This window comes from Scyliorhinus canicula, chromosome 2 (genome assembly GCF_902713615.1).
Source record: "Scyliorhinus canicula chromosome 2, sScyCan1.1, whole genome shotgun sequence".
NCBI lineage: Eukaryota > Metazoa > Chordata > Chondrichthyes > Carcharhiniformes > Scyliorhinidae > Scyliorhinus > Scyliorhinus canicula.
Window position 1 is genome coordinate 187,720,182 of NC_052147.1, and position 25,906 is coordinate 187,746,087.

Consider the following 25,906-nt stretch of genomic DNA (forward strand, 5'->3'; position numbering starts at 1 on the left):
GCCTCTGTCTGGACTGTTCTCTAGCTTCCAGGCAGGGGTCTCTTTACTTCGGGGCCTCAGGGCTCCCCTTATATAGGGGGACTCTTTTTTTTAGGGGGCCTCGGGGGTGGGTGTTTGATGGGGTGGGGTTGGCAGATCTTGCATCGTAAGGTGTGGAGGGGGGTGGTTCTTGGGTGGATTTAACTCTGCTTCCTTGGCCCACCAGAAGGTCCACCATATCAGGGCCATGCTTGTCCACAACTGTAGTAATTCTCAGCCACATGATTCCCAGCCCAATAGATCGGAGAGTCACACGGCCTAGAGAACATGGTGCCGGCCCACTGGTGTGAATCTCGATCCCGTCACCAGTGGGAGGCTGGAGCATCAGAAACGGATCGGCGGTGCCCATTTTCTCCCCGACGCTAGATTCTCCGCCTCAGTGGGAACTCCACTATTGGCGACCCAATGGTAGAGAATTTCGCCCATAAGCTCCCTTGCGTGCCATGACTCAGATCACAAATTGATATATCACTAAGGTACTAATTCCAGGGCAGCATTGGCAGGACAAATGAGAGCATCTGACCTGGTGTCTTAGCTGAGCTTTACTTTGAGGACACTGGGGAGAACAAAACTCTTGCTCTCAAAATAAATAAGAAGTACAATTTTGCTCAAATAGGAAAAACAGTCAATATGGTAAAGACATACTCTCAGAAAAGCTTGCAATTCTTCACATTCTTTCTTTCGGTCATTTCCTACTTTCATTTTCTTCTCATAAGAGGAAAGAGAACTGTGAAGAAACATGGCTCTCTTGATGGCACCCTTCTGTTTTAGTTTATCCAGCTGCAATTGCACCTTAAAATCTGCAAACATACAAAACTCAACATTATCTTTAAGTACACAGTACAAAATGAGAAAAAAGTAAGACTATTCAACCAGTTAATGGATTGATTAGAGCAAATATAACAAATAATTTAGATATATGCCTTTGCAATGTCACAGAGGGATTAATTATTCATGTTAAAAATTGGTGTTTAGGAATACAAAGTTTCTCCAATGGTTTAGAGGAATAAGGTACTGCCAGGTGTATGATCACAACATCTTCAATCTTTTCATCCTTTAAGACACTCCTTAAAACATACCTCTTTGATCAAGTTTTGGTCATATTTCCTTACATGGTTCAGTTTTATATTTTGTTTTATACTGCTCCTGTGAAGCCTTGAGATGCTTCATTGCATGAAAAGTGCAATATAAAATATATAAAGTTGATCTGTGATGTCCTCCCCAGTTAATTAAATGACCAACATTCGCTGTTTAGGCTCTCAGATGAAAAATTACCAATTGTTCAATTTCTGAAACACTAAAATCGTAGAATTATATGTACACCCATGTTGCAAAAGCACTATCTGCCTCAGGGAGATCCAAGGTAGTCACTATTGTACTGACTTACTACATCCTAGTGTGGCAAGCGTGTCAAATTGAGGCGGTGAGTGCCAACAGCTGCAGTGCTGTCTTACGAACACTAGATGTCACCATAATACATTCTTGCACTACCATGCAGTTATTCACCCCAGGCCTTGGACGTTTTGGGCCATAATATTCTCTCATAAAAAACATCTCCTCTAACCATTCATGAAGTGACATTTGCTTTGCACTAAAGCGTTAAATGTTTGAGCACAGGATAAAGAGGATTGGCTTGAATTTCCTTGATCCAGTTTACATTGAAATTAATGCTGGTTTTCACACTGAGTTTGCTGTCAGCAACCTCTGCTAAAACTTCCTGAGAAACTTATTAGCATACATCATGATATGGAAATTGTGTGGAGCCTGCAGGTTATCAACATAAACAAATAATCAGGATCTAACGAAAGCTTTAAACATATAACGGCAATTTAATTAGATCACTGCTGATTCGCACCTTAATTCAATTTATCTGGTTTAATTCTATGTCCCTTAAAACCATTACCTAGCAAAAAGATCTAAATCACATTCGAAATTTTCAGTTGACCTAGTCTCAACATCTAATTGGTTGAGAGAGTCACAGATTTCCACTAGCCTCTGGGTGAAAAAGTGCTTTCTGATGTCACGCCCAAATGGCCTCACTCCAATTTTAAGGTTATGCCCTTTTGGTCCAGACTCCTCCACCAGAGAAGTAGATTATCCAATCAAATCCTTTATCTTAAACACCACAGTTGGTTCGCCCCTTACATAGCCTGAGGAATAGAATCATAAAGCACAGCATACTGAATGAAATACTAACTGTGGTTAGTATCCCAATGGCCAGAAAATTTCAGCCAGAATGAGTGACTTTGAGTACTTTTGCACCTAAAATTGTGGGGATAATTTTACATCCATTTAAAATTAGCTAAACATGGGAACCATGTATGGAGCTATGTTCAAGAGCTAAGTGGGGTCTCAGTGGAAGTAACTTGGGAGCAGTGCAAATGAATGAGGAAATCTGTGCTTAGTGACATTTTGGTCTATAACCGTTAAGTGCAAATTTTCTGACATGCATGTGCAAGTTCTATCCTCTTCAATTTCTGACAGAATAGGAAGACGTTGTTAGACGATCCCCTCAGTCCCTGAATATGGAGTCAGATCTACTGGGTCAGATCTACATTACAGCAAAGTTTAAGTTGAATAGAATCGGATTCTAATTTGTAAATAACATGAAGTACTCCAACAACATAGGCCAGCAATTAATTGGCCAATATTTTACCAATTATTATATGCTCTATTAAAGAACTTCAGGTCTGAAAAGACAGCCAGAACCAGACATTAGTTGGCATATGGTATTGTTTTGACATGAGGTTAAGTGACATCTTGATTGATAGTTCCATCTTATTCTATTTGGATCACTGACTAGGTTTATTGATTCAACTGGTGTTCTGACGTACCTAGGGTGCAATTTTTCCACGCTCGGATCAGCGGCAGGTGAATCACAGGAGAGGTCCAAATTCAGATTCACCCAGGCTGCTCCCGATGGCGAGTTCCAGATGTCGCCCCAAAATGGCAAGAAGCTCATTAAGTCTAATTTGTATTCATTCCAATCTCATTAACAAGATTTAAGTTGAATGCAGTGACCTCCTGGGAGTCACCCAACTCCCCAACAAAAGTCAATTTCATCCCCTTTGATTGTGTGCAGCCGCTAGCTTCACAGCTGAAGGCTAGTTCAAATGAAGAGTTAACCTTGTTAGTTGTGAGAGAATTGCACGCTCCTGAACTCTCAAGTGCCTCCTCGATGAAACAGGCTTCATGTCTGAGAGGATGATTAGTGGACTGGATGCCCTGCAATATTTGATGCCTGAAGAGTGTGCCTTTACTCTAGGAGCATCAGCACCAATAATCAAACACTAAGGAGCAGAGGTTCATCACTACGGACCCACTTGTGGCTAAAAAGAAACTATCTGGATGAACAGGTAACAGCTGAGCACGCTCTCCCTAATGTTGCTGACAGAGATGTTGGTTCTAATGTTGCTGGCGGAGGTCTGGGTCCACTAGGATGCCCACTAGGATGCCCTATCTGCAGGTTTCACCATCATCGTTGGGATGCCCCAGGTCCAAGAGGCCATCGATGGCAGGCATGTCGCCCTGCAAGCACCAGGGCATCAGGGAGTGCTCTATATTAACAGGAAGAGGTTCTACTTCCTGAATGTTTAAATCATGAACGGCCACCAGAGGGGGAGGAGACAGAGGGACATGCAGCCTTGTCAGAGCAGGCGGAGGCTAGAGGACAAGCCTGAGGAGCAGCTGGAGGATGGAGGACAGGTAGAAGCAATGGTACGACATGGCAGGAGGACAAGGAGGCCCTCATCATCCCCAGATTGTCCTAGGACGAGACTGTGTCCATCAGCTCAACACCACCAGACCCCCCCACCTCCGCCAATCACTCCGACCACTAACCAACCTCCCTGTTTCCCCCGTCCAAGGGGTGTGGCAGGGCCACTGTGAAAACTAAAGTGACCAGCATATTTTAATGGTGAATATTTTAGTGTGACAGATTTCCATCATACTCCCGAGCTACCGGCAGTGACCTCACCAGTGCCCACTTAGTGCTCCTCACTCTTCTTCATCTATCGTGGTCTAGTGCTAAGTCTAGGTGTGCCCGCAGGATGCACATAAAAGGCGATGGCCGCCTCTTGCTTTCTGCGGCCTGTGCCCTTTGATGCCCTTGATGGATGTCCTCTAGAGGGCCTAGAGCTGAGAGCCCCAGCCAACTTACCGGTGTCACAGGCATCGCTGTGCCACCCTGTTCTGCTCTCTGCCCTTGAGATGCGCTGCTGTCAGGGGGGAGGATTCAGACGAACTGGAGACTGCCATAGTCTCCTTGATGGCAAACCCCCAGTGATTCCTCCTCCCAGAGGGTGCCATAAGACCCTGGGTGACTCCATGGGATGGATAGGCAGCTGGAGTGAGCTCCTGAAGGCTCTCCATTGTCTGCACCATGTTGTTGCCCCCACCTCTCCCTCCCCAAGCGATGGTCCTCAGTGACTGGGCAATGCTCTCGGAGTGCCTCAGCAATGCCTACCTGTGTCTGGGACCTGTCCCTCATCAACTGGGTGGCACAGTGTTTAGCACTGCTGCCTGACAGCACCAGGACCCGGTTTAGATTCCGACCGCGGGTGACTGGGTAGAGTTTGCTCGTTCTCCTTGTGACTCCGTGGGTTACCCCCCAAGTGCTCCCGTTTCCTCCTGCAGTCTAAAGATGTGCAGATTAGGTGGACTGGCCATGCTAAATTGCACTATCATGTCCCAAGGTGTGATTGCGGGGATTGGGCCTAGTTGGGGTTCTCTTTCGGGGGCTTGATGCGGGCGCGATGGGCCGAATGGCCTCCTGCAGTACTGTAGGGATTCCATGATTGGAACATGATGTTTTTTTAAATATTTCTATTCTTTTTCACATTTTCTCCCAAATTTACACCCATCAACCATAAACAATAATCAGTGACAAATATGCCAATCCCCATATCAATAACAACGATCCCATCCTCCTACCAAACCCCAAACATTAGCCCGCATGTTCACATAGACAAATGACAAAAAGGAATCAGGAATCACCCATAGTCACCATTAACACACACAGTCCCCCTCCCCGCAACTCTCCCAACACTCCCACCCAACTAAGGTTCAAAGTTATCCAGTTCTTGAAAGTGCATGATGAATAATGCCCATGAATTGTAGAACCCTTCCATCCTTCCCCTCAGTTCAAAGTTAACCTTCTCAAGAGTCAAGAATTCCAACAGGTCCCCCCACCACATCAGGGCACAGGGCGCAGAGGTTGCTCTCCAACCCATCAGGATGCGGCTTCGGGCGATCAACGAGGCGAAGGCTACATCGGCCTCCGTACCCGTTTCCAACCCCAGCTGGTCCGACACCCCGAATATGGCCTCCCGAAGGCCCGGGTCCAGTTTCACATTCACCACTTTAGTGATTACCCTGAAAACCTCATTCCAGTAATCCTCCAGCTTTGGACAGGACCAAAACATATGAACGTGATTTACGCCCCCCCCCCCACAACTTTCACACACATCTCCTATCCCTTCAAAGAATCGGCTCAACCTCGCCCTTGTGAGGTGTGCTCCATGTACCACCTTCAGCTGTATCAGCCCCAACCTCGCGCATGAGGTGGAGGTGTTCACTCTCTGCAGCACCTCACACCAGAACCCCTCCTCTATATCCTCTCCCAACTCTTTCTCCTACTTTGCTTTGATCCCTTCCAGCGGTGCCTTCTCCTCTTCCAAAATAGCTCTGTAAACCGCCGACACTACCCCCTTCTCCAGTCCCTGTCGTCAGCACCTCCTCCAGCAATGTGGTGGCCGGCTACACCGGGACACTCTGTATCTCCTTTCTGGCAAAATCTCGAACCTGCATGTATCTAAACATTTGCCCCTGCTCCAGCCCATACTTCGCTTCCAGCTTCTTCAATCCTGCAAACCGACTACCAAGAAACAAATCTTTTAGTGTCTTAATCCCCTTCACCTCCCATTTCCGAAAGTTTCCATCCCACTTCCCTGGTTCAAATCGGTGGTTTCCTCCGAATCGGCATTTCCCTTGACCCTGCCCCCAACCCGAAGTGTTGGCGAAACTGTCTCCGAATTCTCAATGAAGCGATTATTACCAGACTCTCTGAGTATTACCCCGGGGCCATCGGGAGTGGCGCTGTTGTTAGTGCCTTCAATCCCAACCCCCTGCACAAACTCTCCTCCATTCTGACCCACTGGGAATCAACCCCTCTACCAAGCTCCGCATCTTCTCCACATTCGCCGCCCAGTAATAATACATCAGATTCAGAAGACCCAAGTCCCCGGCCTGCCTTCCTCTCTGTCGCAGCCCTTTCTGACTCTGGCCACCTTCCCTCCCCATATGAACGAAGTAATCATTCCCTCAATCTCTCATTGAAAAATAAACAGAAATTGCGGCAACACGTTCATTTTAACCGCCTGTACCCAACCCGCCAGTGATAGAGGGAGACCTATCCCACCTTGCCAGATCAGCTTTCACTCTCTCCATCAAACTAGAAATGTTGTACCTGCGGATCTCTCCCCGCACCCCCCCCCCCCCCCACCCCCGGGCAACCTGCACCCCCAGGTATCTAAAGTGAGTCCCTGACCTACCACCCCTGCCCCCACCTCTGGCCGAGACACCACAAAATACTCACTCTTGTCTAGATTTAGTTCGTACCCTGAGAAAGACCCAAACACTCGAAGCAACTCCAATATTCCCCCTATTGACACACTTAGTTCCGAAACGTATAACAGCATATCATCGGCAGATAAGGACACCCTATGTTCTGTCACCCCTTTCCATACCCCAAAATTCTTAATGTGATGACCAACGGCTCAATGATTGGAACATGATGTTGAGGCCCTCCACCATGGTCATCACAGACTGAGCCATGCATTTGACACCATTTCCCAAGGCACAGATGTCATTGCCAGTGTTGTCCTCGGTGTCATGCATTGCTGGTACCATTTCCTGCACCTGAAGACTTTGAGACACCGCCAATCTGCCTTGCAGTCACTGGAAAGTCACTGACACCCCTTCTTATCATCTGCATCAGTTCTGGGAGAACCTTGTCCAGAGGCTCGACATCTGGCAGAGACCCAGCTGAGTCCTGAAATCCAGCAGGCCTCCGACTACTGTCTCTCTTGGATGTTCCTGCCTCCACCTGAGGTGCAATGCATCAGCAACTGTGGTCCTGAGATCTGTTCATTAATGTCACCCACCGAGGAGTGCCATCGAGTCATAGATGTTTACAGCATGGAAACAGGCCATTCGGCCCAGCTAGTCCATGGGCGGAATTCTCTGCAAGGCCCGACGCCGTCGTGAAACCTGGAGAGGTTCACGACGGCGTCGGAAGCCTCTCCCGGCCCCCTATTCTCCCCTTCCCTGGCTTCAAGGCCCGGCGTGCCAAGAATGATGCCGCGGCGGAGCCTAATGATGTCAGCCACGCATGTGCGGGTTGGACAGTTCAAACCCGCGCATGCGCGGTTACCGTCTTTCCCCTCAGCCGCCCCGCAAGATGTGGCGGCTTGATCTTGCGGGTAGGCGGAGGGGAAAGAGTGCATCCCCTTGAGACGCTGGCCCGACGATCTGTGGGCACCGATCGCGGGCCAGTCCCCTCCCGAGCACGGTCGTGGTGTTCGATTCCGATCCGCCCCCCCTAGGCCTTACACTTACTTGGCGCGCCATGTTCACGACGGCAGCGACAAGGTGTGGTTGCTGCCGTAGTGAACAGGTCAGGAACGGCAGGCCGCTCGGCCCATCCGGGTCAAAGTTTCTCCGAGCGGCGTGTCGGAAACCGGACACGCCATTTTGGGGGGGGTGGGAGAATAGCGGGAGATGTGGGAGGAGACCTCCTGCTATTCTCCTTCCCATCGTGTTCTCCCGCCCATGTTTTGTTATGCTCTTGACATTGCATAAGCTGCTTCCTTGATGAGCACTCTGACAAAGGAAGGTTTAGACTTGGAGATAGCTTTAACACATTTATTAAACTGTTAACAATTCTCCTACTTGATTCGACTCTCCTGTTAATCCTGCTATAGCTACTCAGACTGACGAACCAGTCTGCTACAATCCATGTGGCGGGTGTGATGTTTTCAAATCAACCCTGCGTACTCACTGAGTGTCTCCACTGGAAAGAGGAAGAGCATGTGTGTTGTGTCCTTTTATATGGGTTAGTGTAATGCCCTCCTGTTGTAGTGTCACCTCTGTGTGTGTGTCATGAATGCCCATTAGTCGTGTCCTATCTTACTGGCCTATTGGTTGACTGTCTGTCTCTGGTGCTTCCTCTCTAGTGTCTATTTAGGTGTAGTGTGTTCACATTAACCCCTTGTGTATTTACAGTGTCCTAGTGTATCTACATTAACCCCTTGTGTATTTACAGTGATGCATATCACCACAGTCCATACCGCCAAGTTTCTATCATTAAGCTAGTCCCACTTCCCTGCATTTGGCCCATATCCCACCACCCTGCACATGTAACTGTCTAACTGCTTTTTAAATAATAAATTGTTCCCGCCTCTACCACTGCCTCTGGCAGCCCATTCCAGATGCTCACCACCCTCTATGTGAAGAAATTTCCCCTCTGGTTACTTTTGTATCTCTCTCCTCTCACCTTAAACCTATGCCCTCTAGTTCTAGACTCCTCTACCTTTGGGAAAAGGTGTTGATAGCAGGTGGCATGTGTGGGCACCGCACCTAAACATGAGGGGTTGTGATGGTGGGTACCAGGGGTTCTGAGTTACAAGCTTGATGGTCAGATGTTGGGAGGGTGCGGGGTGTCAGCCAATGGGTTGGGTGGGGGTTTGGAAATTGAGGGGGGCAGACAGGACTATGCCATGAGAGAGAGGTGGTAACTTATCCTTGCAGCTTGTTTGGAGGTAGTTAGGCCTCTTCTGACATTGGAAGGCAGTCCTCCTGGTCATGCTGCCTGCACTCATTGTAGTTGCCACTGTCTCCAGGTGGCATTGCTGACCCTGCTGCTGGTTCTCCAATCCACTCGGGGGGAACAGGATGCCCGCCTCTCATCCACAACATTGAGAAGCCTTGTCAGGTCGGCATCTCCAAAATGAGGAGCAGGTCTCCGGGGCTGCCATTCTCATTTCGTGACCAGGAGTGAGTGCTGAGGGAACTGCCTATTGTTCGCGGCAAGCAACACAGGTGCAAGTCGGCGAATCAAAGAGCGAGTGGGTCAGGCAGGACGAGATTCTTGTGGTAGCTTATTTTTCAGAGTATGTGCGGGTGAATACAGGCTGCGATCTTGCCATTGTAGCCGATACAAAACATTCCGCCAAACTTGTTCAAAATGACTCCTTTCAATTTTTTGGGTGAATCACGCATCTAATTAATTTTCAACTTTGTTCAGTCCTGAATATAATTGGGTCATTCAATTCTAAACAATGCTGTCTCATAGTTTGGCTTCTCATTATACTAGCTCCTAAAAGACTACAGCCATTCAATTTATTGCCATCCAGAATATGTAGAAGAACTATGCTTTTATTTAAATTGCACTAAATTGCAAATGTGCATATTTGATAAGATCAAACTCACCAAAGTTGTCTGTGGCTCTTTTTCCAAATGCACTTAAGCAAAATGTAACTGTAAAACTGATGAAGGAAGGGAGAAGATGAATGAAAATGCAAGTCAAATGCAAGAAAAACATGAATGAAGTGCAGCAGCATTGCTTTATAAGGTGAAATGTTAACAATGACCCAGAGCACTATGGCCAAGTTAGAAACTATATATATTGAGGATATAATTCCCTAAATGTGATGCAAAACACTTTAATTTTGAATACCAGAAGATTTGCCATAGAACCATAGAATTCCTACAGTGCAGGAGAAGGCTACTCAGCCCAGTGAGTCTGCACTGATGCTCTGAAAAAGCACCTTGTAACCCCACCCAACCTACACATCCTTGGACATGATGGGGTAATTTAGCATGGTCATTTTTTTTTATTGATAATCTCCTGAAGAACCATGGGGCACTATTCTAATGCCCTGTTGCCCACAGACTAATGGGCCCCGATTGTGGGCCAGGACACCGAAGACCCCCCCCGTCAACCCCCCACCGAAGGAACTCCCCCCGCACCCCCCCCTCAAGGACTCCAGTAGATGGCCGACAAGCCAGGTCCCGCCGTGATGGACCATATTCATTTCACGCTGGCGGGACTGGCCGAAAATGGGTGGCCACTCGGCCCATCGGGGCCCGGAGAATTGCCGGGGCGGCCGCTGCCAACGGCTCCTGACTGGCGTGGCGTGATCCCCGCCCCTGCCCGAAAACCAGCGCCGGAGAATTCCGCAGCCGGCGCGGAGCGGGATTCATGCCACCCCCTTGGTGATTCTCGACCCGGCGGAGGGTCGGAGAATCCCGCCCCTATTCTCTAGTCACAACACACCCGAAGAGAGCGGGTAACAGATTAAGCCTGTTTTTATACCCCCGTTAGTGTTGCCCTCTAGTGATCATTTAACTGTAATGACTATACATTAACCCCTTATGTATATACATATACAGAGATCACTATATAGCCTTTAAACCTATTTAACTGTTACATACTGCCTAAATGTCAGGTTTACCCATAATAAAGTGCAAATGTGCTGATCTATACCCCATACCATTTAGACAGTCATATCTCATAAACACACATCCCCAATAATAAAGTAAAAAAGTAAAAATAAACTGCACCCTGTACCCTTTGAAAAGTCTGTCAGTATGTCAAGTTTAACGGTCTGAGATGAAGGTGAAAGTTACTCCTTCAAAGTGGTGGAAACGTTTGAAGTGGTCTTCACACAGTCGATTTCATTGCCTTTTGAAGTACTGAAGGCACTGTGTGTGGCTAGGAGACTGACTGCTTTGAACTGGATTGTTTACATTGAAATTCACATTCCATTGCCTGCTAAAAGCATTGTGATTGACAAGTCACTGGAACTTCAAAGCGGTGAATCAGATAGTTTATTTTTTATAGCTCTACCAGGATCCATTAATCAGCGTAGCAGCTGTTTCTCCAACCACAATTTTTTATTGAGTGTGCCTCTTTGTTCTCAAGAGCTTCTTACAAAGTGAAGGGACAGGCCTTGCAGCTGTTCTTTCTTCGAGAACAGAGCAGCAGACTCGTAGAGCTTTTTTTTGAGAGAATCACCCCTTAATTACCAACAGGTCGCACAAAGAAATTGGGAATTGAAAACAGGAAATAAATCTTCTGGACCCAACTTATATTAACTTTTCAACTACTTTATATGTTTAGAATTTACGACGTTACATTTTTAAATGTTGGAGTGAATTCTTCGCCTCCCCAGCCACCTGTTCCTCAGCCTGCGCCAGTAGTGGCATTCTCCGTTCTCGGGGCCAGCAAATGGGAGTTCCCATTGTGGCCACCACCCACCGCTGGGAAACCCATCAGCAGGGGTGCACTGCCAGCAGAATGGAGAATCCCACCGGTGATGAATTGACCCCATCCCCTCTTCAGTAGCAGTTTAAATAGAATTAACACAGCATAGTATTGTATCACTATTGTCCTCAATCTAACTGTCTATCAAAGATATGGAAACATTTTTTTTCCACACAATAACAACTTTTAACATTTTTGTTTCAAATTAATTTTCTTGCATTCATAGTGAAGGTCTTCGTGGAACACTTTTTACTTAAGACATCCTGGGGGCAAAATACAGCACTGGAAGAACAACATGGGCATTAGTAAACTAGCTCGACACCATCCAGAACAAAGCAGTCCGCTTGATTGCTCCTCCTTCCACAAACATTCAAACCCTCCACCACAGCCGAACAGTGGCAGCCATGAGCTACCATCTACAAGATGCACTGCAATAACTCACCAAGGTTCCTTAGACAGCACCTTCCAAACCCATGACCACTACCATTTAGAAGGAAAGAGCAGCAAATACCTGGGAACCCCACCACCTGGAGGTTCCCCTCCAAGTCACTCACCACCCTGACTTTGAAATATATCATCGTTCCTTCACTGTCGCTGGGGCAAAATCCTGGAACTCCCTCCCTAACATCACAGTGGGTGTACCTACACCTGAAGGACTGCAGCGGTTCAAGAAGGCAGCTCACCATCACCTTCCGAAGGGCAACTAGGGATGGGCAATAAATATTGGCCTAACCAGCGACGCCCACATCCCGTAAATGAATTTTTTTTAAACTCTATCTGATATACACTTGCATATCTTCCTGTCCATTTAAGTCAATAGTAGGAAAGTCAAGCAGGGTGTATAATGACCAATACAAATGTCAAATAGTTTCCAAGGAACCACAGAGGGTTAATCAACATGGTGAGCTGTAAATGTGAACAACCTGAATGCTTTTTTAATGCTTCTTTTAGTAGAAACCAGAAAACGATATTGCATTCATTTGATACCTTAGGAGATCAAAAATATGTCCCAAAGTGCTTCACAGCAATGGATTGCTTTCGAGGTACAGTAACATTGATTATGTAAGCAAATATGGCAGCTGGTTTGTGCTCAGCAGAGTCCACAAACAGTAAGTGAAATGAATGATGATTAATCTGTTTTTGGTTGGGAGAGGAACGTTTCCTCAAATTAAATAAACATTTTAGCACATAATTCATATTATTCATGACTAGCTTTCAAGGAAATTGAAGTTTCAAATTTGTTTTGCTGCTTGTGATCATCAATATACAGCTTAAGTTATTACACAGTCAAAATCGCTCACAAGACTAAAAGACAAAACATCTTCGATTCCATTTGTTTGACAAAGCACAAAATGGTCACTGCAAACAGCAAAATGAGAAATAGAAATAGTGAAATGGACCACAGATTGGCCCTCTCATTACACAGGGCTGAACTTACCAGGTCACCATGATACTGTCTTTCAGTGTACAGCTTTTGTTCTCTGCATTCAAGATTGCTGGGTTGACTTCTAATGAAGCATTTACATGAATTACGGGTCTGGCTCTGAGAGTTTGAAATGCAAGAAAAATAACTTCTATTAACAGTGTCCTGTTGAGCACCTCTGAACTAAATTTATTTTCTGCAAAGGTACAAACTTACTACTGGCCCCACAACATGCCATTTTTAGGTTTTTGTTCAAGCTTGATACATTGCAATGTTAATAGAAGCCCACTTGTGACACTAATAAAGATTTTATTACAAACAGATCAAGAGAGTAAATTATAATCAATGCAACTTAATTTTAAGCAATTAGATATAAACTTTCTGCAGTGTATCTAGATTTCCATCATCTACTTCTGAACTGAATTACAGCAGACCAGCATTAAAGTAAACATGATCCAAAATATTGTTTAGGGATAAGAAACTTCTGCCCCTGCCTTTAAAATGGCTTTTATCTTACAGTATTGTATTCATCAGTGCAAAGCACATGAGGACACCACGTGTGGTAAACACTGAGCATATGTCAGCTGAATCTAATTAATGAATTCCTAAGGTGCCATTTAGATCTTGTACATGAGCTGAGCAAATCATTTTAATCACACACTGTAAGCTGCTTTACCTAATGCTTTCTGGGATCACCAGTAAATGTTTTCATTTAGAACTTCCCAGAGAATTCAATTGCTTCACTTGTTCTATAAAACACAGATCTCTCATTTGCAGAAAACGTTCTTTGGCAGTTTTTAATGGAAAATATTTTCAGGAAAATTACTTTAGATTATGATTTTGGTTTTGTCTTTTTCATGCATGTGCACTTTTTAAACAGCAAAGGTCTGTGATGGCTGCAAAGGGGAGACATCATCCGTATCAAATGTCACAAATAAACATTCCAAAGTTGATAATAAATAATTAACAACAAAATAAAGCTATTACTCTAACGATAAAATGGTTCAATTCCAACTTCAAACCAGTATGATATTTATATGTACCACGTGAGGCAACTATCCTGCCAATTTAGTACAATTATGCAGGAATTATGAGCTTTCATCTCTGGGCTTTTCATTCATGAGCGAGGTTGAAATGACCCAAAATCCTAATGGATAGAATCATTGCAGCTATTCGGCCAAGGTATGTATCTCATTTGAAGTAAATTGAATGAACAAATAGATTGTTGAACTCAATCTAATGCTTATACTATTGATTAAACACATCCTCAAAACTTGAGTTGTTAAATTCTTAAGGATCAACCCAATATTCATGAATACTTATAGAAGCTAGTTTTACTGTTATGTCAGGCTCTTTAGCGGTTTGAAAAAGGGAAAACAAGATCCATGACACTGAAAAATGAGAAAAGAAACACAGAGTAGCCATGCCTACAACATGCACAATTATAATAATCCCAATGTAATGAGGCAGAACTGATACCACTTTGGGCGCAATCCAAGGCCACACTGTGCCAGAAATGCAGCTCGCCACGTGCAGTGTCATGGGAGTGTCCCTTTAAGAAATGTTTTGTATTATCAAATGGCTTCAGTGATGTAATTGTGCGGGTGGAGCTGGGATGTGGCTCTGGGTTTTTTGTTTCGTTTTTGAGTTAGGAGCTGGCTGTGCTCCGAGTTTTACTTTTGTTTACACATTTTTGGACGCTGAATTCAGGCAGAGAAGTCTTGTGTGTGTCTCTCTCTCTCTGCACGTTAAAAGGTGTCTCCAGATCACTTGATAATTTAACAGTGATAAAGCTTTTCTGGAATGAATTCAACCCTGGGGCAGGATTCTCCGAGCCTCTGTGCTGAAATCGTGCTCGGCACGGGGCGGAGAATGGGATGTCAGACACGCGATCGGGTCCGATGCCTTCCCGTGATTCTTCGCGGACTGGAGAAGCGCCGCCAGTCGTGCGCATGTGGTCGACGCGGCACTGGTCAGGGGCCATTGAAACAGGCCCCCGCAGCGATTCTCAGCCAGCAGTTGGCCGAGTTCCCGCCGGCGTTGTTCACTCATGGTTCCACATGAACCTCCAGGACGGCGAGGCTCGCGATCGGGAGCCACCGATTGGCGGGCGTGCGCGATCTGTGGGGGGGACCTATATTGTTGGGACCGGCCCGCTGTGTGGGTCCGGCATGTCGCGTGAGGCCGCCGCCACAGGCGGCCGCCACGCACATGCGCGGACGGAAGTGCAGGGCCCCGTATCGGCAGCCGGAGCTGTGTGGAGTACTCCGGGGCCCTGCAAGCCCACTTCAAAATGGAGAATCACTCTGCAAGAAAGTCCAGAGTGATTTGCGCCTGTTTTCGCACAGGCGTGGAGCCACAGCCCCATTTTCAGAGAATTAATCCCCTGATGTTTTGAAAAGACAACAAAAGCATCCATACGCTGGTCTTAAGAGTGCCATATGTTGGACGACAACTATGAAAAGGGGTGTACTGGTTTATAGGAAGTTGTAATTAAATTGAAACAGCTAAAGGGAATTTATTAAGTGTTATATATAGAGTACAGTAGCTGTGTGGGGTATTTATGTTTGTAGTTGATATAAATGCTTACTGTATGCGTTTATAAAAATGTTAGCTGAATTCTTAGAATTAACTTTGTTTTTGATTTAAAATGCTTACGGCCTCTGTTGAATAACACCTGAATGGTAGGCCTTGTGCTCCTCATAACCAAAATCTATAAACAGTTGTAGGTCAGATGCGCTCTTTCTGGCCCAGCAGCGTGGCCATTGAAAGCCGGGAGACCCCACTACAGGGATCTACCCGGCTCGCTACACCTCGCGAGATTCAACGCAATCTCGCGAGCCTTTGCGATGTGAATCCCACCCTCAATGGGCGGGATCAACTTTTAGCAAATCTGCATATTAGAATGAGGCAGTAAGCCTCACTCTAATGTGCAGATTCCCGAGGTGCCTGAGGCTTTGGGATTCAACCCCTTCTCCTCAGAGACCTTTGGCGAGTGCCGTTCGCACTGGCCCCCACAAACGGTGACCAGGCAGAACCGCACTTGTGGGGGTCTCCCAGGGGATCAGAGGCCCCGAGCTGCATACACTTTGGGCAGGGTGGTGCCCTGGCACTGCTCGTGTCACCTGGGCACCCTGGTATCACCAGATGGCATGGGCAATGCCAGTAGTTTATTGCGTGCTAGTGAAATAGAGGCACAGTCAGGTTAGACGAAAAACACTTTGAGGTTCACTTTGCCTGACATGCTGCCTAGGGATGACATTCTGTTTGGTATCAGTGAATAGACTAGCAACCAAATCAATTTGAGGTGTTACCTATTTCATTAATTTATGTGCATAACATTTGCCAAAGATGCCACTCGTACCACTGGGATGTGGAATGCATCCTACTTCTGATTTTGGTACAATAGAAACCATTTGCAACACTGTGTAGCAGATTTTATTTCTGGTGTGCCAGTGCAAAATTGCACATATTTCCAATGATACAGAGCCAATACCTCACACTACATTTTTATGACAATTTGCATATTAATATGGTTCCTTCCTAAAATTTAAAAGAAACTGGGCAAAGACTTTAAAAAGGCTGAAACTATGGGCGCGATTTAACCATCGGGAAAGATCCCACTATCCAATGCCACTCTGTTGTGTTTTCGGGCCATGACCGAAGACGCAAAAAAATATTTGGTGAGACCATGCAGAGAAACAAAAAAAATGTTGTTGAAGATTATAAGAAAAAGCAACCCTGATTAATATTAATATAGGGCTGGATTCTCCGCTGGCGGGATTTTCCATTGCGCCAGCAGTGCGCCCACGCCCGGGGATTTGCCGACACCGTGGGGCTGCCCACAGGGCAGCACGGTAGCATTGTGGATAGCACAATCGCTTCACAGCTCCAGGGTCCCAGGTTCGATTCTGGCTTGGGTCACTGTCTGTGCGGAGTCTGCACGTCCTCCCCGTGTGTGTGTGGGTTTCCTCCGGGTACTCCGGTTTCCTCCCACAGTCCAAAGATGTGCAGGTTAGGTGGATTGGCCATGCTAAGTTGCCCTTAGTGTCCAAAATTGCCCTTAGTGTTGGGTGGGGTTACTGGGTTATGGGGACAGGGTGGAGGTGTTGACCTTGGGTAGGATGCTCTTTCCAAGAGCCGGAGCAGACTCGATGGGCCGAATGGCCTCCTTCTGCACTGTAAATTCTATGTAAAAATGGGAAACCCCATTGGCCGGCTGGTGAAACAAAAAATCCCGCTGCTGGTGGGAACAGAAAACTGGTACAGCGGGACGGAGAATCATGCCTCATAGTGCTTTAAAGAACAGCAATCCAACCATAAACTTTAAACTGCTGTATCAGGCTCATTCCAGAATCATTGGTTAAGAGCATCCCAGCTCCTTTATTTAACTTCCAGCCTCATGAAAATGCTACGGGACTAAAGCTGCTAACGGTGGTCACTACAGACAATTGAAGAATTATTTTCATTTCTGAAAAATTTTCCTGTCGCAATTTCCGTTTACTAAATTGCATAATCCACATAAGTGCACAACCTACTAAGTGCTAAACAGAGAGGCATAGAGATTTTTCTATTTTTGCTGTTGTACTTTCCAAAAAAAGCTGCTTGTTCAGCTTCTGGAAGCAAAATCCATTTCTGGCTTACTTGGAAAATTATAGAAGATTGTATCTCGGCAAATGTTTTTCTAATTCTTTTCCCCTTCACCTAAAGGTACAGATTCTTACTGATATACATTTGCACGGGTACTAACATCATTCTATTGCTACTATTAAACAGCAGGAATCTATTTAAAGGTGAAGATGTCACAATCAAGTCACATGCTGTTTATTCATGTGTTCATTCCAAAAAGGGGACTGAATAACAATTAGAAATGGAAACACCCCCCCCCCCCCCCCCCCCCCCCCCCCGCCCCCGTAGCCAATTTTCCCATGCCAAACCTGGGGAAATTAAGCCCAATTATAACAAGCCCCTGCTGAAAGTCAGTAAATAGCACAAATCGAGATTTGAACGTGGGACCTTCCCATCTGCCTGACTTGGTGCTACACCAGACTTTGGCAAGAAATCACCCGGCCTTTGGACTTTTCACTGCCTGCCGGTAGTGCACCCCACCTGCAGGTTTCTCGGTAGTGAGGGGTGGCTTCAATGGGACCCATTGGCGGCAGGAGTAGTAAATCCCGCCGCTAGCAAATGGCGTGCCACCGAGAAACAAAAGGCTGGGGGTCCGGAGTATACCGTCCTTTGTCTTTCCCCATTCGGCTTATGGAGAACCTCAGTACATCCTCTGACAGGACATTTTTGATTGTGGTGAGGTAGAAATTCTCATTCTAAAGTAGGGATCTGACACATGTAAGGATTGGCTGAGGCCTGCTATTAATTAAACTCCAAAAACCTAAATCCCTGTTCTGAGATTTGCAGTTTATCACTGGTTATGATAATTCCCGCATGAGAGATAATCCCAAATAAAGCCTCTTCCCTTTACAATGGTTTGTGTGTGTGTCAATGCCAAATCTAAGAAAAAGTAGATGCCTTTTTAAACATTTATTAACCTAAAAGGAGCCAGATCACATATTTCAAACCACTTTTTAACAGTAACTTAAAATATTTTTAAAGCTTTTGTAAATATGTTGTGACATGTTATGTCTTTAGGTCCAGTTAATGTTAAAAGAGAGCAGATGAAGAACAAATTTTGCCACAAGTCCAATCGAAAATACATTTTACAAATCCGCCCAACCAACCAGTCTGCAGTTTACAACATCATTTGGTATCAGCATCTGGAGTCTTGTTCATTTTGTCCATATTTATGTTTAAAATGAAGGCATCTCACAATTCCCTAGTTCTGCCTCTGTGAAGCTAGTCCATCGCCCATCACAACTCAGTCTCCATGTGCAGGCTGCAAGACAAGAGTTGGAGAAGAACGAAAAGAACAGTTCACAGAAGCTGGCAGCTTATCACTGCAATTCAGGAAAACTTAGTTGAGAGTTTTCCAGGTTGGCATGTATGCAGTACTCTGACAAACATGCAAATCCAATATAGGATGTAAAAAAAGGGTCAGAAATAATTCCTTTCAAATAAAATATTAAATTTCAAGTTCAGACATGCACAAAATAAATCTTGTTTGACTGTAGAAAATAATAGTACCTACCTGTAAACTACTGCTTTGTCAACACCAAAAGCTCCCACAATCAAGTCTAGAAAAAAGTTGCACAAAATTAGTTCCTCATGAAGGAAGATCAACTTCTTATAAGAAGTAATTTAAAAAAATCTTGTATTTTCCATTCCAGATTTTAAAATGATTTTATGGCTGTCTTAGTTCATTTTTTCAACCACAAAAATGTTGACTGGACTCCAGTTGGTACAATTTCCTGTGTATCAATCTGCGCCTTTTAGCCATTTGTACATTATCTGAGCACCATGTGAAGGAAATTTGCTTGGAATCAGTTGGGGAAATTGAGAAATTACCAGAAATAGGAGAAGGCAAAATTCCCTTTACATTCCCACTAAAGGCCACAGCAGTGCTCCCACTCCCACACACATCATACTTCAAGTATAGTATACTAAATCTTTGTCTAATCGCCAGAGTTTCATGAATGGGTCTTTTTTGATAGCTTGGAGAATTCATCCAGTGAACATATAGATCAAGAAAGTTTGATCGACAGGCTAGATCTATCTCGGCATGCAGCATCAGTAGGGTATTAACCTCATAGGTCCCAAAATTAGGAAGGCGGAAATGACCCCTCGTGAACCATCGAAAAATCAGTGGTGAGTCAGTCTCACTTGTGGCTCTCCATTCCACTTTATACGGTTAATTAACCTCACCAAATTCACTATCAAGACTTACTTGGAAATAATGACCATTTGTAAAAGGTGTCAATTTATAGTAAGAAGCCAATGGTTGTGATTCTCCGTTCCAGGGACGCCCAGAATGTGTTCCCCGATGGGACGGAGAATTGGGCGTTGGGGTGAAATAAGGATCGCGCCGGGCACCAGCCCGAATGCCATGCTCCGACCCCTCACGAGTTCCACGCTGCACGCCAGCAGGATTATGCGAATAAATGCAAATGGGTTGTACTGACTGATTTGCATCTATTTAGTGGTCCCAGAGCCCTATGCTCCACCATTCCATGAATCTCCGGTCCCCGCAGCCAAGGAGCATGTGGGTTAGGCTCACTTGTGGTCTCTACAATCGTGAACCTGATGTGGTGGGCCAAAGGGCCCACTTGGACCACCACGGCTCCACCACGTTAGGGCCACAATTGCAGAGACCATCTGAGGCTATCCCCACTGCCCCCCCCCCCCCCCATCCCCCACTCGCAAATCAGCCCTGACTCTCCCAACCTCCAACACTACATAGCAGCCCCCAACCCCACATATTGAGGTGACCTGACCCACCCTCCCATAGGGGAGCTCCTTTAGGAAGGCCCCCATAGGGACCCGTGATTCAGGAGGACTCCCCAGGGACCGCTGTAATGGGGAGATCCGCCACAGGGATTCCTGTAGTAGGAGGATCCCACCCCCCCCCCCCCCCCCCCCCCCCCACAGGGACCCCTGTAATACGGGGACTCCAGCAAAGGGACCCACTGCCTAAAGGCGCACACGCGCACACACACACACCACAAAAGAGACCCCTGTCTGGAAGCTAGAGGACATTCCAGAAAGGGGATGTGATGCATTATAGCTGTACTACTAACCTTGCAGCTCCATGTGACCATTCCTCAAAGGACCACAGCTGTGCCTGCATCTGGTTCCCACAGATTCACTGTCTGAAATCTATTCATGGACTTAAAGTGATGGTTTGTGATTGACAGCTTGTAAAAACCATCTGCCGCTGCGACCCATTCATCTCCCTTCATTCTTCAGTGGTCTAAGTGGAGAAGTCCCCATGTCTGTAAACATTGCACCATAAAAGAGATGCAAGTTGCACTAAGTGAATTCAACCACTCAATCGTGTGATTTCACTGCACTTACCTCTCTTTGATGAGGGTAATGTTTACAAACATTGCAATTTCACCGCTTTGCCCACTGATGTTGAAGGGCGATGAATGGATCAAAGTGGCAAATAGTTTTTAATGGGCTGTAAATTACAAACCACTAAGAAAGCCATGACTGGATTGTAGACAATAAATCTGTGGAACCAGATGTAGGCACAACTGCTCACCTTTGAGGAATGGACACGTGGAGCTTCAAGGTAAGTATTACAGCTATAATGATTCCTACAGCCCCTGTCTGGACTACTCTCTAGCTTCCAAATGGGGGTCTCTTTTCTGGGGGTGGGGTTTCTTTGTCGGGAGGATTTTTAAGTGTGGGGAGGGTCAGTGTGTGTGCAGGGGGTTCTGTGCAGGGGGTTCTGTACAGGGGATTCCTTTAGACAGGGTGCCCTTTGGGGCGTTCCCCTATTACAGGGGTTCATGGGGTGAGGGGGGGTAGGGGTGGTGTCAGGTCACCCATATACTTGAGGATAGGTGGGGGGCACCCAGGCAATCCGGGGGTGGGGAGCAGCCCGATATCAGGATTCCCCCGGGAATCCCCTGGTATTCCACACCATGCATATATTTGCATGGCAAGTTACACGGAATCGCATCCTGCTTTATGATCACAAGGGGATCGTGAAACTAGTGCAGTTCAGCTCCGATGGGAGAACATAGAGCGGGATTCCCCATCGCGCCACACTAAATTTCTGGTGCGGCGCCTCCCCAGGATTCTCCGTCTCATCAGCTGGCCAAACGGGTTTCCCATTGTGGGCAGCCCCACGTCGTCGGGAAATCCCCAGTTGCCGGCGCAATGGAGAATTCCAACAGCGGAGAATTGAGACCATAGTTTCCCAAACGGAGAATCCTGCCCAAAATCTTTCAGAGAAACAGCCAAAGAAAAGGAAAATAGACAAGGAAAAATAATTGCTGTAAATATTTGGCTTAAACAAGTATGCTTTTATTTACAAGGCATTCCTTTGGAGAGAAAACAAATTATGACTCAAAAACAACAACTTGACACAAGACATACTGGATACGTGACTAAGCACAGCACACTATAGTACCTTCTCGTGCATCATGCATGACTCCAAGGACATCATACAAATATGCACAATTCAATCCAGATCCAACAGAACACTTATCACTATCCTTACAAATAAGAACATAGGACAGATTTTGATAGAACATATAGGTTCAGTAAGACCAGCACATATGTTCAATAAATATAAGTAATAATGTCCAAGTTTTAGAAATGTTTAATGGGTTTGAAGATAGGCTGTTTGATGGAGGATGTTACATAAGTATAAACAAAGTATAATCAAAAACATTATTATTCACACACATTTATAATGCTGACGAGGCCAGTCATAATTGTCACCAGAAACAAAACTGCAACAATCTGAGTTTGAGATTATGTGCAATAATTTCTCATGAATTAAGTTTTGCTTCTTCAGTAGGTAGTGTCACAGCACTTTTGATTATATCAAAGTAATGCAAATGTATTTGGGTCTCTTGAACATTGAGTTGGCATTGTTAATTAAAGACAAAATGGAATGTGAATTGCAGCTTTATCTTCTATAAAACTTATTCAATGCATAGTATGTCTACAGTTCAAATGTAATGCATCGTACATGGCTACAATCCCAGGAGTGATGTTAATAGAGATTCACACATACAATTGGTGTACAACTACTTCAGATAGATATGGCTGAATAAACAAATGTTGATTGTTTTAAAAGAAATAAATGTTATTTAAGGATTTCTAGAATGACACTGAAGAATGCACTACCCAGACAAAACACACAAAAGTCTAATCTATTTGAATGATTACCAATTTAGGATCATTTTAGATTGTTGAACATACCTGGATATCCATTTGTGTCAATATCAACAGCACCTTGCAGGGCATAACCAAAGCTTGCAGGCACTTTGTCTGAGGCCCACTGCCCTTTCAAAGTCTGAGACGGTTGTGTGTTTAGACCAGAAGGTTGTCCATTATAAATGTAAACGAGACCTTTATGATTTTCCCCTGCATAAGGAACTCCTATTGCAATATCTATAAATTAAACATAGTTGAGTTAACTTTTAGTCCTTTTACAAGTTTGTCTCTCATAAATAGATAAAGTGCAATTTACGTTTTTTTTAAATTCAGTTTGTCGACAATAAGAAAATATTCTCCATGCTTCAGTTCTGCTTAATGCGCTATCTTTTTGTGACTTGTTTTGCCACTTGTTTTGACAAACAAAGAAAATCTCAGTTATCTGACCATCTGCAAGAGTTAGACGGAAGGTGACAGGCTGATCTCAGCCAGAATGACAGTGGTCATGATACGAATGGTCTCATATTGCAAGGCGCAGGTAAAATAAACAGAAAACAACCAGTCTGACATCTACTTTAAGACAGCTGTTGCAAGGCATTTGTGCATATGACATCAGTTAAAGATAGATCTCAGCTATGAAGGCCCCCAACAGTCAAATATTCAACTGGCATTCACACTCTCATGCATGTTGACTGCCCACTGAGAGGGGTGAAGGTGCAGGGATAATTAGAACATGCTGGTTCATGTGTGTGTAATCATATCCTTGCATCAATGATTGCCTTCAGGTGACAGACGGACAAAAAATTTAAGTTTGAAAAAGGAGATTATGTCATGAAATAGGTCCACAACATTGCTTTGAACTACTTTTGAAACATATGTTACATAAACCACTAGAAGATGGAAAAAACAATGATGTGCAAAGTTAAACAAAGCAAGTTGTAAAAGAACACCCACACACTGGCAAAAATGTCATAAGCAACATCTGTTGTGGAATACTTCAAGATTCTGATCAGCTCAAGTATCTCTATGTTTCTTGGAACAGAACCAACCCAAACCAGTCAAGGCATTAAAAAAGTGACTGACATGCAGAAGCATCTGCCTTACTCCAGATGTAACAGGTTTGTTTTGAATCATTAGCTCAGGTGGAAGGAGCTGCGCTCCAAAAGCTAGTGATTCAAAACAAACCTGTAAGACTTCTTACTGTGTCCATCCCAGTACAACGCCGGCATCCCCACATCTTAATAATAATAATAATAATCACTTATTGTCACAAGTAGGCTTCAATGAAGTTGCTGTGAAAAGCACCCAGTCGCCATATTCTGGCGCCTGTTCGGGGAGGCCGGTACAGGAATTGAACCCGCGCTGCTGGCATTGTTCTGCATTATAAGCCAGCTGTTTAGCCCACTGTGCTAAACCAGCAGATGTACTGCCGTGGACAGTAAGTAATTCAGCTGCATTGCAGATTGCTCCCATTGTGGCAGAAGAATCCCCAAAGAGTAGAAATATAGAAAAAGTAGGAGCAGGAGGAGGTTATTCGTCCCTTCAAGACTGCTCCTCCATTCATTATGTTGATGGCTGATCATCCAACTCAATAGCCTAATCCCACTTTCCCTCATATCCTTTGATGCCCTTTGCCCTAAGTGCTATATCTAACTGTTTCTTGTAACTATACAATGTTTTGGACTCAACTATTCCTGTGGTAATGCGTTCGACAGGCTCACCACTCTCTGGGAGAAGATATTTCTACTCATCTCTGTCCTAAATGATCTCCCCGTATCCTCAGACTGTGACCTTTGGTTCTGGACACACCCACCATCGGGAACATCCTGTCCAATCCTGTTCGAATTGTATAGGTTTCGATGAGATCCCCCCTCATTCTTCTGAGCTCCAGCGAATACAATCTTTTTTCAAAATAAATTTAGAGTACCCAATGTATTTTTTCCACTTAAGGGACAATTTAGCATGGCCAATCCACCTACCCTGCACATCTTTGGGTTGTGGTGGCGGAACCCACACAAACATGGGGAGAATGTGCAAACTCCACACAGACAGTGACCCAGAGCCGAGATCGAACCGTTGGACCTCGGCACCTTGAGGCAGCAATGCTAACCACTGCGCCACTGAGCTTCCCCCGTGAATACAATCCTAACTGATTCAATTTCTCCTCGTACATCAGTCTTGACATCCCAGGAATCAGTCTGGTAAACCTTCGCTGAATCTATAGCTAGAACATCCTTCCTAAGGAGACCAAAACTGCACACAATATTCCAGGTGTGGCCTCACCAGGGCCCTGTATAATTGCAGCAAGACATCCCTGCTCCTGTATTTGAATCTTCTTGCCATGAAGGCTAGCATACCATTTGCCTTCTTTACCGCCTGCTGCACCTGCACGCTTTCCTTCAGTGACTGGTGACTGGTAGAAAAGCAAAACATTAAAATATTTGACTGTTGAAGATTACATTCAAAGGTATCACAGTTATTTTTATTGGGCTCAATAATATCGCTACCTCAATGCACTCAATAATAGAGTGCATTTACTAATTCTATCATTCTGAACAAGGAGGATAGAGCCTAAAAATATATTTTTTAAAACAATCCTGTCGGGTTTTCCTGCTCATCCATGGCTAATTTATTCCACTTCCTTTCTCCCGAGTGTGTTGACTGTTTATGGAGGTATACTGTCACGGTCACATTTGCCAGTCTCATATTGACATTTAATTAAGATAATTTAATCACACATGAGATCACATCCAATCCTAATCTGCCCTCATATGCACAGTCAGCAATTCTCAATAACCAGTAAGATCGAGAACTCTTGCTGTTTTTGTAGATTTTAGTGGTATTCACAATACATATTCAGAAATAACGGCAGACTCAGGACAGCCTTTGTTGATGTTATAGTGATAGCCAGTTAGCCTGTCATTATCTCCAGGCAGTAAGACTTTAGTGGTTAGTTTGTTTCAAGAGTTTTCTGATTTGTAACCACCACACTGACCAAATGTCACAGTTTTGGGAATGTCCATGAACTTTGCAATTTTTTTTTTATAAACATCCCTGACAATTACTGTCAAAACCCCAGTCAACAAGTTGCCCTGTTCCCATAGTCTACTGCAATGCTGTCCATTATTCTGTTTACAAAGTTCAGAATTTTGAGTTGCTGCAGGGTGGCATTTATGAATAATATTGCATAATAATTAACTAGCAATCACAGAATCTCTACAGTGCAGAAGGAGACTATTTGGCCCATCGCGTATGCACTGACCCTCTGAAATACCATCTTACCTATGTCCACTCCCCCAATTCCATAACCCCACCTAACCTTTGGACACTAA

The 25,906-nt window shown here is 45.0% G+C and overlaps 1 protein-coding gene across 1 annotated transcript in view; it reads right to left on the reverse strand.

The window, feature by feature from the left end:
• itgav (integrin, alpha V) overlaps nt 1-25,906 on the reverse strand; it is a 200,121-nt gene that overhangs the window by 67,952 nt on the left and 106,263 nt on the right. The window contains exons 13-17 of the mRNA XM_038789214.1: nt 22,620-22,811; nt 18,931-18,976; nt 12,804-12,908; nt 9,529-9,584; nt 685-839 (exon numbers count right to left, since the gene is read on the reverse strand). Of these exons, the coding sequence (XP_038645142.1) occupies nt 685-839; nt 9,529-9,584; nt 12,804-12,908; nt 18,931-18,976; nt 22,620-22,811 (554 nt within the window). The remainder of the gene's footprint in view (nt 1-684; nt 840-9,528; nt 9,585-12,803; nt 12,909-18,930; nt 18,977-22,619; nt 22,812-25,906) is intronic.